Source organism: Ptychodera flava, chromosome 15 (genome assembly GCF_041260155.1).
Source record: "Ptychodera flava strain L36383 chromosome 15, AS_Pfla_20210202, whole genome shotgun sequence".
NCBI lineage: Eukaryota > Metazoa > Hemichordata > Enteropneusta > Ptychoderidae > Ptychodera > Ptychodera flava.
This window is the reverse complement of record NC_091942.1, coordinates 17,414,591-17,429,860: the sequence shown is the minus strand read 5'-3', so window position 1 is coordinate 17,429,860 and position 15,270 is coordinate 17,414,591. Positions and strand designations below refer to the sequence as shown.

The window sequence follows — 15,270 nt, the reverse complement described above, 5'->3', positions numbered from 1 at the left end:
GCATAGATCAGTAGAAATAATTCTTGATACTAGAGTCATTCACAGAGACTTTTAATTATTTTCAGGTCTATACCAAACCAGAAAGTCACACTTTTGTTTTCACAGTATAGTCAATGAGTTATGGAAATCGCACAATATTTGGCTGAGTGCTGCATATGTTTGAACTTGTCCACCCTAATTTCACGGTATACTGGTCCAACCACAGCGAATGTAGTTATATTTGCCCTCTCAGGCCTGAACCCCTACCTATGGGTGTAATTCATGTATGTTACCAGAAAGTCAGGTCTGGTTGAGTAACAGTTCTGAAAAGGTTATCTTGTAAAATTTGGAACTTTTATGTTAAAAATACAGTGGAACGATCATTGACTGTGGGTCAAATCAACTCACCATGGTTCAGGAAGAACTGCACCAGGGCAAGATGTACTCTGGGATAATCCACGTTATCACTGATTTGGGAGTAGACACGTTTGATAGTTGGGAACAGCCTGGGAACTAATGAACTGTCTTGTGTACACAGTATGTCTAGTACACTCAGGGCTTCAACCAAACACTGTAAGATACACAATTCACAAACAAGGTGTGTGAGTGTTATGTGTTGAACAAAATCTATAGACATGTGTTGATAAAATCTCTAGCAAATCAAATTCACACTTGTTTGCAAGATAAAAGTAGTCAAGTTCTTATGATGAGGTGTTTTAAAACTATGATCTGAATATAATCATCAAAATATAACCATTATTATATCATACCAGTATATTGATGGCGCAAATCCAGCAATCTGATTGGTTGAGACGCGAAAACAACCGTGGTATATTGGCGATATACCACGGCTGGCATACACGCGAGCTCTCAGCTTGAGCAAAAATCCGTTTTTATATACTGTTATGATATATACAATATACTGTTATGATATAATAGCAATAAATCACACCCAGCAACGGTATACCAAGAGATTTTGACCAGTTCACTTCATATATGCACTCGCTTTCGCTTGTGCATATATGTCTTGAACTGGTCAAAATCTCGTGGTATACCATCGCTGGGTGTGCTTTATTGCTTAATCATTCTATATGATGCGGTACAATATTATCTTCATCTTGTGTAAGTCAAGACCCATGCGGTACAAATCATTAAATGGATCGGATTTTGTCTGAGTTCACAGACAATTCATGATTCTGAGCAGTAATTATAATTTCAGTATCAAAAGTAGCAAACATTCGTCAAATTTGTGAAATTGTGAATGGAACTCACTGCATGTTGGAGATCATAATCTTGTCCTTTCATCGGTTCTGAAAGAAAGAAGCAAAACAGAAAGAAAGAAATACGATACAGCTTTGTCAATTAGATAGTGAAGAAAAAGGGAATAAAACCATGAAGCTTTAACAATTTAATACGCTATTATCTTACAAAATATTATTGCATATCAACTTTAAGACAACAAATTATTTAGATCATTCTCAATGTGGAAAATGTGAAAACAAAAAAGATTGAAAATTTGCAGGACCAGGTACATTTAAATATTTGATTTCTAGTTGTTTGTTCGAGAGTATCTTCACTTAAGTTACCACTTTGACAATGGCATAATAAAAATGTCTTAAGAACTGGAGCAAAACTGATAGTTCAAGGTGGCGCTGTTGCGGGCCCTCTGGAACTAATTAGCTACAGAACCTACATCTCAATATTTGTTTCTTCTTAAGGTTTTACTCCACCAATGTTACCACACATGAAATACATTTACTTGCTCTCAGACTCTGCAAGAGGTTGAGTTGTGTATCTCAAGATTTATGACATCCGATCAATATTGATAATACATCTATGAATGATTCCACTTACTTCTTTCACATTGGTCAATGATTCTGAGGCAATATTCATAGGCTTTCTCTCTCAACACATGCTTTGCTCTGTCGCTGAACCCTCCTGTCATGCTCATTGATTCTGTCAATGCCTTGGTGTCAGGGGGTGCCACAGTTGACGCCGCGGGCCGTGACAGCAGTAGCCAGTTTTTCAGCATTGAGAAACTATGGATGTTGAGGAGTTGGTCCCCACTGAGGTACTGGCCGATGCTTAACACAGTGAAAATATCCCTTGAGGGCGTACCATCGATATCAGTGACTAATTCCTGAAAAAGAGCATGTTTCAGAATATCTCATTGACAAATACCAGTATTACCATCGTTTGTTTTATCTGACTCGGACTGAAGAGATGTATATTCATCCTCACATATTAAGGCGAACATACTAATGCCAATATGAGGTATAACTGTCTGACAAAACTCTGTTATTTATGTAAAGTTGTTTTAACAATTATTTATTTGATTGCAAACATAAGTTTTTATTTATGTGATATTTTCATTATTTGTTAAATCATTACTTCTACAATGGTTTTTTTGACACACAAGGATGATTGGGTATTTCAAAGTCCTGCAATATGATCACAACAACTTTGATTTCAAAATAAAGAAAGAGTGTAAATATCATGGAACACATTCATGTGCTTGTGTTTCAATTTCAAAAGAAAAGAAACCCAGAGATGAAGAGTGTAATATCAAAGAACAAAATCATGCACTAGAAGGGTAAACCTGCCTGTTCTCCACGGAATAATTTCCTTGAGTATGGATTTGGTGCCTGGTAGATTGATGCATTCCGCAACCACTCTGCAAGCTGGGAACTCACTACATGTAATTGTTCTGTTGGGCCATCAAAAAGTATTCAAGTTTAGTCCAGCGAGAGATGATGTACGCTGATCATGTAAAATTGCTATTGAATACAAGCATAATTGGCTATATCAACATGTAATGCGCTAAATCTGCTTGGGTACAAGCAAAACCATGTAGGTTTGACTTTGATTTCATTTGTATCGATAACTATGCGTGAAACTTAAACCATGAGTCAATGTATCACGCATCATTGTAATCTGTATCACTGTGACTGACTTACCACTGGATAAAGCATCTCTGTGTAGAAGTATCAGATTTGCCAGATAGGCCAACGATCTGGTCTGAATGCCCTGATCAAAGCCAACTGTGGAAACCCACCGCACTATCTGTGGTAGCAGACTGTCTAGATGTCCTAATGCTCTTCCCTGCAAAAAGGAAATGTAGTGATGGCCAGAAGACAATGGCTTATGACAAATGTGTCAGTCTGAGAGTGGAGGCATTCATTACCCAGCCATTCTGACGTAGAGCAAATTAGATATAGAATGCTGCTGTTGAATGGAAGCGGGTAGGTGCACAGGACAAAATCTGATGACAACAAAGATGAAGATGTACATATGACACCTCATGGTCACAAAATTTTTTTAATGATATTACAATAGCCCTTGTATCATGCAAGTCACTATGTATAAGCAGGAGACAGAACGGTCAGAATATAGAAATATGATACTCATACACAGTAGCAATGATAATCGTTATCTGTGGCAGTATGGAAAATCAAAACAAATTAATACAAAGCTAAGAGCTAAGCAACGAAACGGTGAGCTTGCACTCCGCTGAGAGACTACTTTATAATATTATTTCCTTAGTTTATGGTATTGTGTCATTGGTTTGGTGAAAGATCTTACCTGATTGCTGATGACAGGTAGTAGATAGGGTATTTGTGCTGTATCAAGTGGTGGGTTGAAGTTTTCAATGGAAAGGAGTTCAGTTGGAGAGTATTCACGCAATACTGCCATGCACGCCAGTCGTATCTTACCACTGCCTTGACTGGATTCAATCAAAACTTTCTTCAGAAGTGTCACTACATCCTGTGATAAACTAAACGGGATAGACGGAATTCAAACATACTGATAATAATTCAATTAAATTTTGGTTCTAGGCCATTTAAACCATAGACAATTACCCCTAAGACCGTGACTTGCCATAATCCAACTCTTGAACACAGCCCTAAACTGGTGGATGAGGAATGTCTGATGGTGAATGTTCAGGTAGTAACACAGGGTTCTGATAACGAGAAACTACATGTTTTGCATCATTATTTCCTTAATCAGGTCTTGTGGCTTACATTTAATCAAACATTCACTCCCAGTTAAGGTAATATTGATAGTTTTTAACCATTAATGTCTAAACTGTTGGAAAGATGTCATGCAAATAACAATATTCTTGAAACAAGTACAACTCTTTTTTTTCTGGGTAACTAAAGAGACATGACTCTTTCTAATTTTGGCATTCCTTCTTAATTCTTAGTGATGCAAATATGAATGTAGGCACCACATCAATGTCCTTGAAGGTAATAGATGGGAGTGGGTGTTGTTGTGGAATATTTAATATTCATGTGGAACTCTATGTTTCTTCCTTGGAAGCAATGGCTATGCCGAAAGAATTAGCCATTACTCAACAGTACAGGTTGTCAATGGCTCAGTTTTCAGAGGGTGACTTAGAATCATACTTACTTTATATCCAACTTAGCACAGAATATAAACAGGAACAGTTGTCGCAGTTGTTGAATAAGTTCATTACCCCTCTCAGATGATTGCAAGGTCGCAGTTAGCTTTTTTGTGAATTCTTTAAATTCTCGTTCACCGACAGCCCTTCAAAAGAAAGTATTTCACAGTCATTATTTACATGGCCTCTGTCTGAGTCTCGGCAGAAAAATACCAGAAAACCTGGCTTTATCTTGTTTTTACTTATGGTACCCTGGGGGCGCTGTCCAGATGTAAAAGTAGGCGTGGTTGACGAACCGATGACTATGATTATTATCCTGAAAATGTCAGAAACGAAGTTTACTCCGAAAGCGATGATTTAAACCATAATTTTGCTGAAAAATATACATAAATCACGGTCTCTATTGTGGAAGAATGCGGACCGTCGACCGCACCATGAACAAACCCTATATCAGGATCTGAGTGCTGCCTTTGCAAATGATATTTTGCCAAATATATACCATCATTTTGTCACCAAATCATTTTGCAGTCGGGAATAAAAGATGGTGCTGTGCTACACTTTGCCAAGAGTTCAAAATGTTGCGTGCACTACAAAAGTTTTCATACCTCGTTCGCTCGAATAGATTTTCGACCACCACCGCTAAGGGCGCAGCCATTTTGATGTTGGTCGATTGGTCGTGGTATCTTTTCTCAAAATCCAATATACGCATGCTCAGAAGGGTCACCCTTGGCAACGATCGGCATATCCAGCGACGGCGACCAACGTTTTTAGTGCTGCACCGCTTGGGAGGGAAACACAAACATAGGTAAGTTTTCAGTACTTTTATCCCGAAAAAGCTACCGGTAACTATTCCAGCGACAATCTACACATTATGTTGGCGTTTGACAGCTGTCGCAAGTTTTTAAGTTCAAATTTCACTGCGATTGTCGCAATAGTTAGCACTGAAAACAAACGTTAGCCTGTTAGCACCCGAGGTGTCAAGACGCAGTCTTTCCTGAACTGTTTTAGCACTCTTGCTCGTTGCATCAGCTTCGCACTGTATTTACTATATTGTTAAATCATATCGTTATAAAACGCAGTGTTTTTTAGCGTAAACATTGAATTCATGTGTTTTCGACATCAATTAGCGACACGACACACTCACCGCCTTGTCAGTGTTTGAACTTTTGTATCGCGAGCGTGACATGACAACGATCAATAGCAGCACTGTACGTGTGAACTGTTGGTGGATGGTCCTCACATTGTAAGCTTATCATGAGTCAATCGTGGATCTTGTAGTAAATCTGTGACTCAATGATTGTGCACCAGCGTTGTTTAGAAACATAATGAGTATTTTTTCAGCACCTTTACAAATTGAAATTAGGTATAACATGCTTCAAACTTCTTACAGTTACATCTTTATTTCAACTGATGTGCAGCACACTGGCATTGCTGTAATACAGTGTATAGGGACTGGTCAGTTTCTTCAGCCTGGGGGGGGGGGGGCGGTGGATTCATGGGGGGGGGGGGTCACCCTGTTTTTGACTTTGGTGATGGGGGGGGTCACCATGTTTTTGAAATGCCCAATAGGGGGGGTCAGTGTGTTTTTGAATTTTGACACAGGCTCATCATTCATTGCCTAAAATGCTAGTGTCAGCCACAAAATTCATCATTCAGTTGTATTTTTCGGCGCGCCCTTCGGGCGCGTAACTTTAATAATCAGTCATATTTTTCAGCACGCCCAACTTTAACATATCAAGCATACATACATCAGAGATATCTGTATGTTCAATATTTTTCAGCGTGCTCTTCAAGCTCATTACTTTAATATATCATACATCTTTCAGCATGCCCTTCAGGTGCATGACTTTAATATACAAGGCATATATATAAGTGATATCAGGATGTTTCATATTTTTTGGCGCGCCCTTCGGGCGCCATACTTTCAGAGATATCTTGATGTTTGCTAAGTGAAAGTGTATGAAATCTGCATTTCATATGAAAAGGATGACAAATTCCAGATACTTTTCTGTTCTCTCTGTGAGAATTCAGTATGAGAAAGCAACATGCACAAATATTTCACAATATATATTTGATACAGTGACTTATTTTAGAGATAGAAAAATGACAAGATATCTTTCCTTCTCATTGATGCAATTATTTTCCTTTGTTTCATAGGTTTTCTGTAGAAAGATGCTTTTTTATGAACAAAATAACAGTTAAAAAAGGCAGTTTTTGTCATTATTAGCTGACAGTGTGCTTTTATGGTTTCAATGTTACACAAGAAAAGGTCCTCTCAGACACTGTACACATCAGATTTGGCTAAAAAAGCTCTCTATGGCTCCTCAGTAGATTTAATTGGATGGTTGGCAAGTCTTAACACCCATCAAAGTTTTTGATTCACTGCTTTTTCCTCTTTGATATTAATGATTGACATCCATTTCTGTACAACAGTTCAGGCCATCTGGTTAAGCAGAGAAAGTGTGAAATACATTCACAGCTCATTCAAAATACAGCTCATTCAAAATGTACTGTATTTAAACTTTAAGATTGACACTTTGAAATTCCTATCTTACAACTGACATGTCAACAATTTCACTAAACATAGAATGACTATTTAAAATATAAATATATGTAAAATGTAAAATATAATATATATATATATATATATATATAATATATATATATATATATATATATATATAATTTATGTCCATCTTTTGTTTTACCTTTGTCGCGCCCGGGGGGGGGGGGGGTCACCTGTTTTAGAAATTTGGAATAGGGGGGGTCACCCTGCTTTCAAAATTTGGAATAGGGGGGGTCAGCCACTTTTTGACGTCGGCAAAAAATAATCCACCGGCCCCCCCCAGGCCGAAGAAACTGACCAGTCCCTAATGAGAAAATGCATTTTTACAGATGGGAGGAATAGTTGATGATTTAATGCATACTCTTTCCGAATTAATACTCTTTTTGTTAAATTGTTGTTTCAGTCATTTCGTTTGACTGATTTTTTTTCGTATGGTATAAAATAATTTGTTTAATAATTAAGGTAGTGCGTACCTTGAAATTGAAAGACTTAAACGTTTGCTTGAACTTTCTGAACAGGACTTTGAAAGCAATCCGTTTCAAAATCAGGAATAAAAATCAGGAGTCACTCTCAAACTTTGGTACTAGAGAAACAAATTACCAAAAAATTTACCAAAACTTAAAATTCAAAATGGCCGCCATCCCTGAATTAACTCTATAACTAAGGAAAAATTAAAATTTATATTTGAAAGAAAATTAGAAGATGAAAACTTTGTTTACTCTTAGTCCATGAGCTTCAAAATGAGCTCCACAAGTGAAAGACAAAAAAAAAAAGGGTTGTAAAAGTTTGAGAGTCCAAATATCTGTCCCCCAGGTGCGTCCTACCTTTAATTTGCATTAATTTGCAAAATGTGGATCATGGTTTAACATACATAGAAATCGTTGACTTTGAAAGAGACCTGTGGAATGTTAACATTACTTTTTTTCTTACAGGTATAGCATTTGAATTATTACCAGTTCACCATGGAAATTGTATACGTGTATACAAAAAAGCGGAGTGAGTTTGGCCGTCAGTGTAACTTTTCTGACAGGCAGGCAGAACTGCATGTTGACATCTTACCAGATGAAAGCTTAGCCACAAACTTCATTGAGAAGAATCCTGTAGACACTGGAATACAATGTGTCCAGGAAATGTCAGAACATGAGGTACGTATATCAATGAACTCAATGCACACATACTGCAGAAATTTGTAAAACTGAAACTTTCTTGTGTTGCATAGATTTTTTAAAACAGAAAAGATAAATATAACATGATTTAAGTAGGTAGTGTATTTGTTACGATTGCGCTTTTCGAAACAAAGTCATTTGAATAATCTTGTTCAGTCATTGTAATTTTGTGCATTTACAACCTGGAGTATCAATCAAATTATCGTTTTTACAGTAATGACTAATTATGTGTTACCTAATTCTTCTCTTGTGTTTTTCCAAACAGGTCAACACAGAAAGATTTGAGACAGAAAACAGAGGAATAAACCATGTTGAAGGTGGTTGGCCAAAAGACGTCAATGCGTCAGAAGTTGAACAAGTGCTCAGATACAGAAAGAAAGTTGAAAAAGATGAAATGTACATTAACACCATTCAACAGTTAGGAAGTGTAAGTAAATGTGTGCCAAACATTTTTTGTATCTACAGTTAATAATTTATGATATATCATAAAGTTAATTGTTTTCCAGTGCATGTGTAAATAATTTGTTCAACAGCAGCAAATTTGGGCCATGAATATCACCTATTGAATGGAGGTCAAACCCCCTCCCCCGTAAAGATATGAATTTCGCTTTCTTAACTTATGCAACAATCTGAGACGGTCCCTTATGTCATTATACTTGTTATGTAAATGTCCTGAGAAGCTTTGTTCTGAATATTTAGCTACATAGTAGCAATAAACGACATCATGATTTTTAATATTTTTAAGTACCACAAGGGACTCTTGTTTCTGACATTGTGTAATGATTTTTTTTTACAACAGGTGATGGAACATGTGATAAAACAAAACAATGCCATTGATATCTATGAGGATTACTTCAGTGATCTTCATGTAGAGGAGTCGGAGGAACCGCCATCTGCCAAGACCATCAATGTTTTCAGGTACTAAATGAACTGACAAGGAATCTTGTCATGATGGTTTTTACACAACTTGGCCATGATTTTTTGATTTAAATGAAGCAGCAAAGTTTTGGATGTGCATTATTTGTGGAATGCAATAAAAGCATATATAGTCAAAAAATTTTAAAAGTTGTTATGGAGCTACAGATTTATATCCTGTTCCTTCTTGTTCAAATTGCATCAAATCAAATTTTGTTTAAATTACACCCTGTACTGGCATGCCAACTAAATTTCCACATACTGAGTAAATTCATCCCTCTACAACAATACATCTGTACCACAGTTTAGTCATCTTCTGCTCCACCATCTATAGTTCAGTGATGAAACCACTTACATAAATTAATGCTGATGTTATTTTTTTTTTAATTTTCCAGGGATCCAAATGAAATTAAACGCACAGCTACACACTTAACCTGGTACCCAGATGGTGCAAGGAAGTTAGGAGTTGCCTATTCAAATCTAGAGTTCCAGAGATCAACATCAGATACAAGCATGGATTCTTACATTTGGGATATTGGTAAGATGCATTCACATAAAAAAGGGTCAAGTTTCATGGATGGATTTCAGTATTGTTGTGACATAGAAATGAAATTCACAGGGGATACAAAATGTTTGTTTGATTCTTAACATCATATGCAGTGTATAATACTATAAGAATATTTCTCCTGTTCTAAGACGGTCTTTACAGGAATTATTAATCATACACATGCAATATGATCTCAAACGTCAAAGTTGCATGTCACAAATATGTCTTGGTGATGAGTGTGAAATATTCTATTGAGAAGTTGTTTGACAATACTGTATTATACACTTTATTTGCAGAGAATCCCAATAAACCAGATTTCACAATCAAGCCAGTCTCACCACTGGTGTGCTTAGAGTATAATCCCAAAGATTCACATGTCTTAGTTGGTGGCTGTTACAATGGACAGATTGGTAAGATTTCTCTCAGAGTCATTCACTTTTAATTCCATTTTAACATCAAATTTCAAATAAATGGTAGATGTTTATGGTAAATGTATGACGGCTGATACGAATAAGGATAACAGTGTCCACATGATATTGCTTCTGCATTAGTTTTTGTCCCTCACACGCCCATTTTATTGCAAATGCTTCTAACCTTACCAGTTAGAACAATGAAAAACAACAAAAATCTTGCAGTGCAAAAGTTCATTATGCTCATCCTGTAATTTGACTTGATCTGTATTTTTTGATGCCAGTTCTAACTTTGGTGATCTATTCCTTCTAGCTTACTGGGACACAAGGAAAGGTTCTCAGCCCGTTGAAATGTCGCCCGTTGAACACAGCCATAGAGATCCCGTGTACAAAGTCATTTGGCTGCAGTCAAAGACAGGAACAGAATGTTTCTCATCCTCTACGGACGGCCAGGTGCTTTGGTGGGACACGCGTAAACTTGGTGAACCCACAGAAAAACTTATCATGGACCCCTCAAAGAAAATGGACGTAGAGAAAGCCCAAGGAGTTATTGCATTAGAGTATGAACCTACCATTGTAAGTGCTAGTAACATTTGTTGACTGAAATTCTAAAAAACCTCATCCTAAAGGATTTCCCCAGGAGTGTTTCTTGTTTGTGTCTACAATATTCTCATTCAATATGCAGCCACATTCTGTGTGGAGCTGTTCAGAAAAACACAAGAATCAGGTGACCCCGTATAGAAATGTAATATTTCTTCTCTTTTTCATGGTTGCAGCCCACCAAATTCATGGTTGGTACAGAACAAGGAACAGTGATTTCATGCAACCGCAAAGCCAAGACACCAAATGAGAAGATAGTTGCAATATACAATGCCCACCTAGGACCTGTCTATTCGCTGCAGAGAAATCCATTCTTCCCAAAGAACTTCCTCACAGTTGGAGACTGGACAGCTAGGGTAAGCTTGCTTCTCAGTGTTTTGGAAGGCAATTTTAACTCTCGCCCTAACCTCGTGTAAGAATTCAGTTTGGTTGAGACATGGGTATTTGACACCGTGACAAGATGAAATGTTGTGAGAAGGTCTACTCGATAGAATATTTACCTGTACCAATTGAACCCTAAACCCTGACACTCCTATTACTCGATTTAACCTCATTGTTTGCAACAAGATGGTTGGAGCACAGTCCATCCAGGACTGTGATTGAACCTATACGCAGAGAAATGGGTAACAGGGCTTGATTAACGATTACCTTGAATGCCGGAAATTTGCGGCATCACGATGAATTAGTATAGATCTTGGGTGCTGGAAAATTCAATACTTTTATACTTTATCACGACAGGTTTGGTATATGGGATAACATTGGTAACAGTAGTCAAGGGTTAACCCTTTGAGCGCTGTAATTTTTTCCACTTAAATTCTAGCGCAACATTTTACCTATTTTTATGAATTTTTCTCAACTCTGTTTGATAATTTTGGACTAAATTAACATCACAATTTTTGAGCAAAAGTTTAGAAAAAAATGAAAAAATAGTCAAGATGTGAAGAGAAAATTGTCAGGGTTACATTTTATGCAGTTGACAAAAATTGACTTGGGTACTCAAAGGGCTAAAGTCACAAAGACCTAGCATTGTGTCTTTCATCTTTTTCCCATTCCAAAGTGTGTATACAACACCTGTCATCAAAGAAGTGAGATAATGCTGAAATGAAACTCCAGAGTTATTATGTACACATATTTTGATACAAAACCCTGTGTTACAAAATAGGAGAAAAACTAAAACAATGACCTGTTTCCGTTGATTACAGATCTGGTCAGAAGATATCAGAGAATCATCAATAATGTGGACCAAGTAAGTCAACAACAACAAATAAACATCCATCTCTTCTCTTAACGGCAGCATGACAAATCGCCGACAAATCAACATTGTAATGTCAATGTCAGTTTACTTCAGAAGTTAGAGTTCATTCATAATACAAATCTAAAAGTAAACATATATCCCTCTGTATTATCACGAAAGAATTTTCAGATCAAGTTTACATGTAGTATTCAGTTTTCTAAATAAATGTATTCGGGTACTAAAATTGCATCGATATATAGAATTGTTTTAATTGTAAATGGACAGATAATGACTTCTCATTGGAGAAGTGTAATCAGCCTCACTAAAATCATGCACTATCAGATTTTACAAGTTCATTTTAAGAAAGTGCAATTTCTTTGTTTTCATTCAAAGACTTTTTGCATTTTGATGAAGTACCATATGAAAACTCTTTTCAGCAAAGAATATTCTGAAAAGCAAGAAATTTCATGATAGAGACATTTGTGACTATGGACTTAGTGTTCCTTGTTTATGAGCATGGGTATTGACCGTGACATTGCTTTCTGTATCAGGTATCACATGTCATACATGACAGACGGCTGCTGGAGTCCAACAAGACCAGCTGTCTTCTTCACCACCAAGATGGACGGTACGCTAGACGTCTGGGACTTCCTATTCAAACAGAACGATCCAACTCTTAGTTTACAGGTGAGTTCTTACCTTGAGAAAAGCAAATGTAACGAGATTTAAACAATAACTCACTTTCACTGTTAATATATCTTCTTCATAAGGTGCAGGATTTTGTGAAAGGTAGTGTAATTACTGATTTGAATATCAACAAATTGAGCTGATGCATTCGCACAAAAATGAAAATTTATGCAAATTTATGTATGTATTAGTGCAGATTTATATAATGGTTATAAATAGTGTCAGCTTCTTGCTGAATATACTGTATTGTTTATAGTCTGGCATGGCCTGTTATGATGTCCAGTAGCAGAAAAATTAATAGTATGTTAAGGCAATACGGAGTGATAGGTACTCTATTCAGTGATTCAGTTTTTGGGATCACAGGGGTGGCTACATCCATGGATACACGGATCACAAGGGTAGTTACATCCATGGATACACATGCATATTTCTAGTAGGGATGAAGTTCCTCACATGTATACATCTAGAATCCCATGAAATTTAAGGGTTTTTTTTTTTTTTCATCTTTTGTGTACCAGGTTACCGACGAACCCCTGCACAGTTTACGCATCCAGGACCAGGGTAGGTTCATCGCCTCGGGCTCACAGAGCGGAACCACCACTCTGCTGGAACTCTCCAGCGGCCTGTGCACCATGCAGAGGAACGAGAAGGGACTGATCACCGCCATGTTTGAACGGGAGCAGAGGCGGGAGAAGATCCTGGAGTCGCGGCACCGTGAAATGAGACTGAAGCAGCGCAGCACGAGCGGGCAAGAGAAGGCCGAGGAGGAAGAAGGCGGAGAAGCAGACGAAGAGGATCTGGTGGCCAGGGCTGAGAAGGACTTTTACGATGTCATCGAAGCTGAGAAGAAGAAGAGGGAGGACAAGGAAGCCAAACGAAAACAGGCAGAAGCTGTTGTGGATGAGAAAGAGGTTTGTTATATAAACAGTCTAAAACAATGCAGAGCTCACTATATTTTTAAATTAATCAAATAGCATTTCTTGATAACAAATTGGGACACATAAATTGAAAATTAAAGTTTCTTATTTCACTCTATTGAAACTCGAAGGGGATTTTTCCACCTGTTCATCGAAATTTGTAACCCAAATATTGTGTTTGTATACTATCTGGCTTCACTGCAAGTCATAGTAGTGTGTTAGTCAAAAGTGGTTTGACCTTGTACGCATGTAAAGCTTTTAACTGAAATGTTTCATTGTTTTCTACCAATAGGATACCATTGCTGAAGAGAAGGGAGACACAGAAAATGGAGAAAAAGCGGTAGGTTCAGAGATTGTGATTGTGCATTTACAAATTGTTAAGGCAGCTTGGGTCTTGCTGTGTACAACAAGTTTCGTTTATACATCGGCTGTACTGTAAGCTTTTTCATAGGTTTCACATGATCTGTTGTTGTGCTATAGGTGAAGATGTCCACTGTGACAATTTTGCTCATATTTGCTATTTCACACATATTGCCATCTGTGAACTTTTAGAGATGAAGTTCCCACTGCATATCTTGGGAACATTAAAACATGGTTTAAGGTAGAACGCGCCTCGAAAGTGAAAGACTCAAACTTTTGTTCAAACTTTCCTCAATGAAACTTTCAACCATTCTCTAACCAAATAAACAATAAAAATCGGGGGTCACCGTGCAAAGTTTGAAACTAGCAAAACAAGTTACCCAACATTTTGCGATATTTCAAATTCAAAATGGCTGCCATTCCTGTGTTAACTATGTGGGGAAAAATTGAATTTTGGATTTTCGAAAAACTAAGATGGTGAAAGTATTTCTCTCTCCAAGAGCTTTAATATGAGCCCCCACAAGTGGTATGTCAGAAAAGAATTATAGAAATTTGAGAGTCTGACTATGTCCCCGAGGCGCGTTCTACCTTAAAAGTAAAAACATGGTTTAAAATTTCCTGATTTGTAAAATAAATGTACAGGAAAATGTCAGCGTCTATCAAAGCCACCAATTTTTTTCTGACCCAGATAAATTTTTTTTCTAACTTCACAGGATGAAGAAAAAGCGGATTAAGTCATCAAAACAAACCTTATACAGGAAGATTTCTCTTACTGCCATTCCGAGACAACGTTAGGCAGAACTCACTTGTAAATACTTCAACAGCAAAACAGGACTTGACAGACACCATGATCCAGTACTGTACATGTGGATTGGTGAATCGACTGAAACAGTGAACTCGCGTTCGGTATCAACTACTCAACCTTTCCTGACAGTCAAAAAGATAGGATACAGAATGTTTCGTTCCAAAGTATTATATGTCCAAAAATATCAGAATTTTTTTTCAAACAAATAAACTATTTTGTTATTGTACATTGCCTTCTTCTGAAATTGCAAGGAACTTTACATTCATTGCAACAGACTTATACAATATCACATGCATCCATGTTATATTTAAATTTTGATGCAAATGAAAATGTTTGGGGAAAAAATGATTGAAAAAGGTTGAAAAAGTAGACAGAATGAAATAGTATAGCAAAGATTAACTGTTTGAATTTCCAAATGACAATGCTTTTGTAAATATATCTTTTAATTCAGATGTTTTCAATTTATTTGTGGCTATGATAGATTCTTCATATTGTCATGTGAAAATGTGTATATAGTCGATGGTAAGTTTGCAGCATGTACAAAATGCTTGCTTTTTTGTGTGATCCCAGTGTATTTTTCAATTCAATATTTCCTCCTTTTTACAAAAAGCAGTTCCCTATTGATAAAGTGTGTGAACAACTTGTTTACAACGGTTATTTCAATAAAAGTTGTTTATTATGA

General features: G+C 36.9%; 2 protein-coding genes across 3 annotated transcripts in view; one reads left to right on the top strand and one right to left on the bottom strand.

Annotated features, from left to right (window-relative positions):
* The window catches only part of LOC139151365 (AP-5 complex subunit zeta-1-like), a 16,618-nt gene extending 11,461 nt beyond the window's left edge, over positions 1 to 5,157 (bottom strand). Inside the window, exons 1-8 of one of the 2 annotated variants that reach the window (XM_070724071.1) lie at positions 4,987 to 5,157; positions 4,390 to 4,527; positions 3,562 to 3,754; positions 2,937 to 3,081; positions 2,583 to 2,686; positions 1,834 to 2,119; positions 1,252 to 1,289; positions 388 to 550 (exon numbers count right to left, since the gene is read on the bottom strand). In XM_070724071.1, coding sequence (XP_070580172.1) covers positions 388 to 550; positions 1,252 to 1,289; positions 1,834 to 2,119; positions 2,583 to 2,686; positions 2,937 to 3,081; positions 3,562 to 3,754; positions 4,390 to 4,527; positions 4,987 to 5,090 — 1,171 coding nt within the window. In that variant the 5' untranslated portion in view covers positions 5,091 to 5,157. The remainder of the gene's footprint in view (positions 1 to 387; positions 551 to 1,251; positions 1,290 to 1,833; positions 2,120 to 2,582; positions 2,687 to 2,936; positions 3,082 to 3,561; positions 3,755 to 4,389; positions 4,528 to 4,986) is intronic. The other variant, XM_070724070.1, reaches the window with a different exon arrangement.
* On the top strand, positions 5,084 to 15,270 carry LOC139151366 (dynein intermediate chain 3, ciliary-like). The gene is made up of 13 exons (XM_070724074.1): positions 5,084 to 5,186; positions 7,880 to 8,092; positions 8,379 to 8,540; positions 8,913 to 9,031; positions 9,424 to 9,566; positions 9,872 to 9,985; positions 10,299 to 10,561; positions 10,762 to 10,941; positions 11,788 to 11,831; positions 12,371 to 12,506; positions 13,025 to 13,417; positions 13,716 to 13,763; positions 14,497 to 15,270. Exons 2-13 carry the CDS (start codon positions 7,910 to 7,912, stop codon positions 14,515 to 14,517), a joined length of 1,806 nt encoding a protein of 601 aa, XP_070580175.1. The 5' UTR covers positions 5,084 to 5,186; positions 7,880 to 7,909; the 3' UTR covers positions 14,518 to 15,270.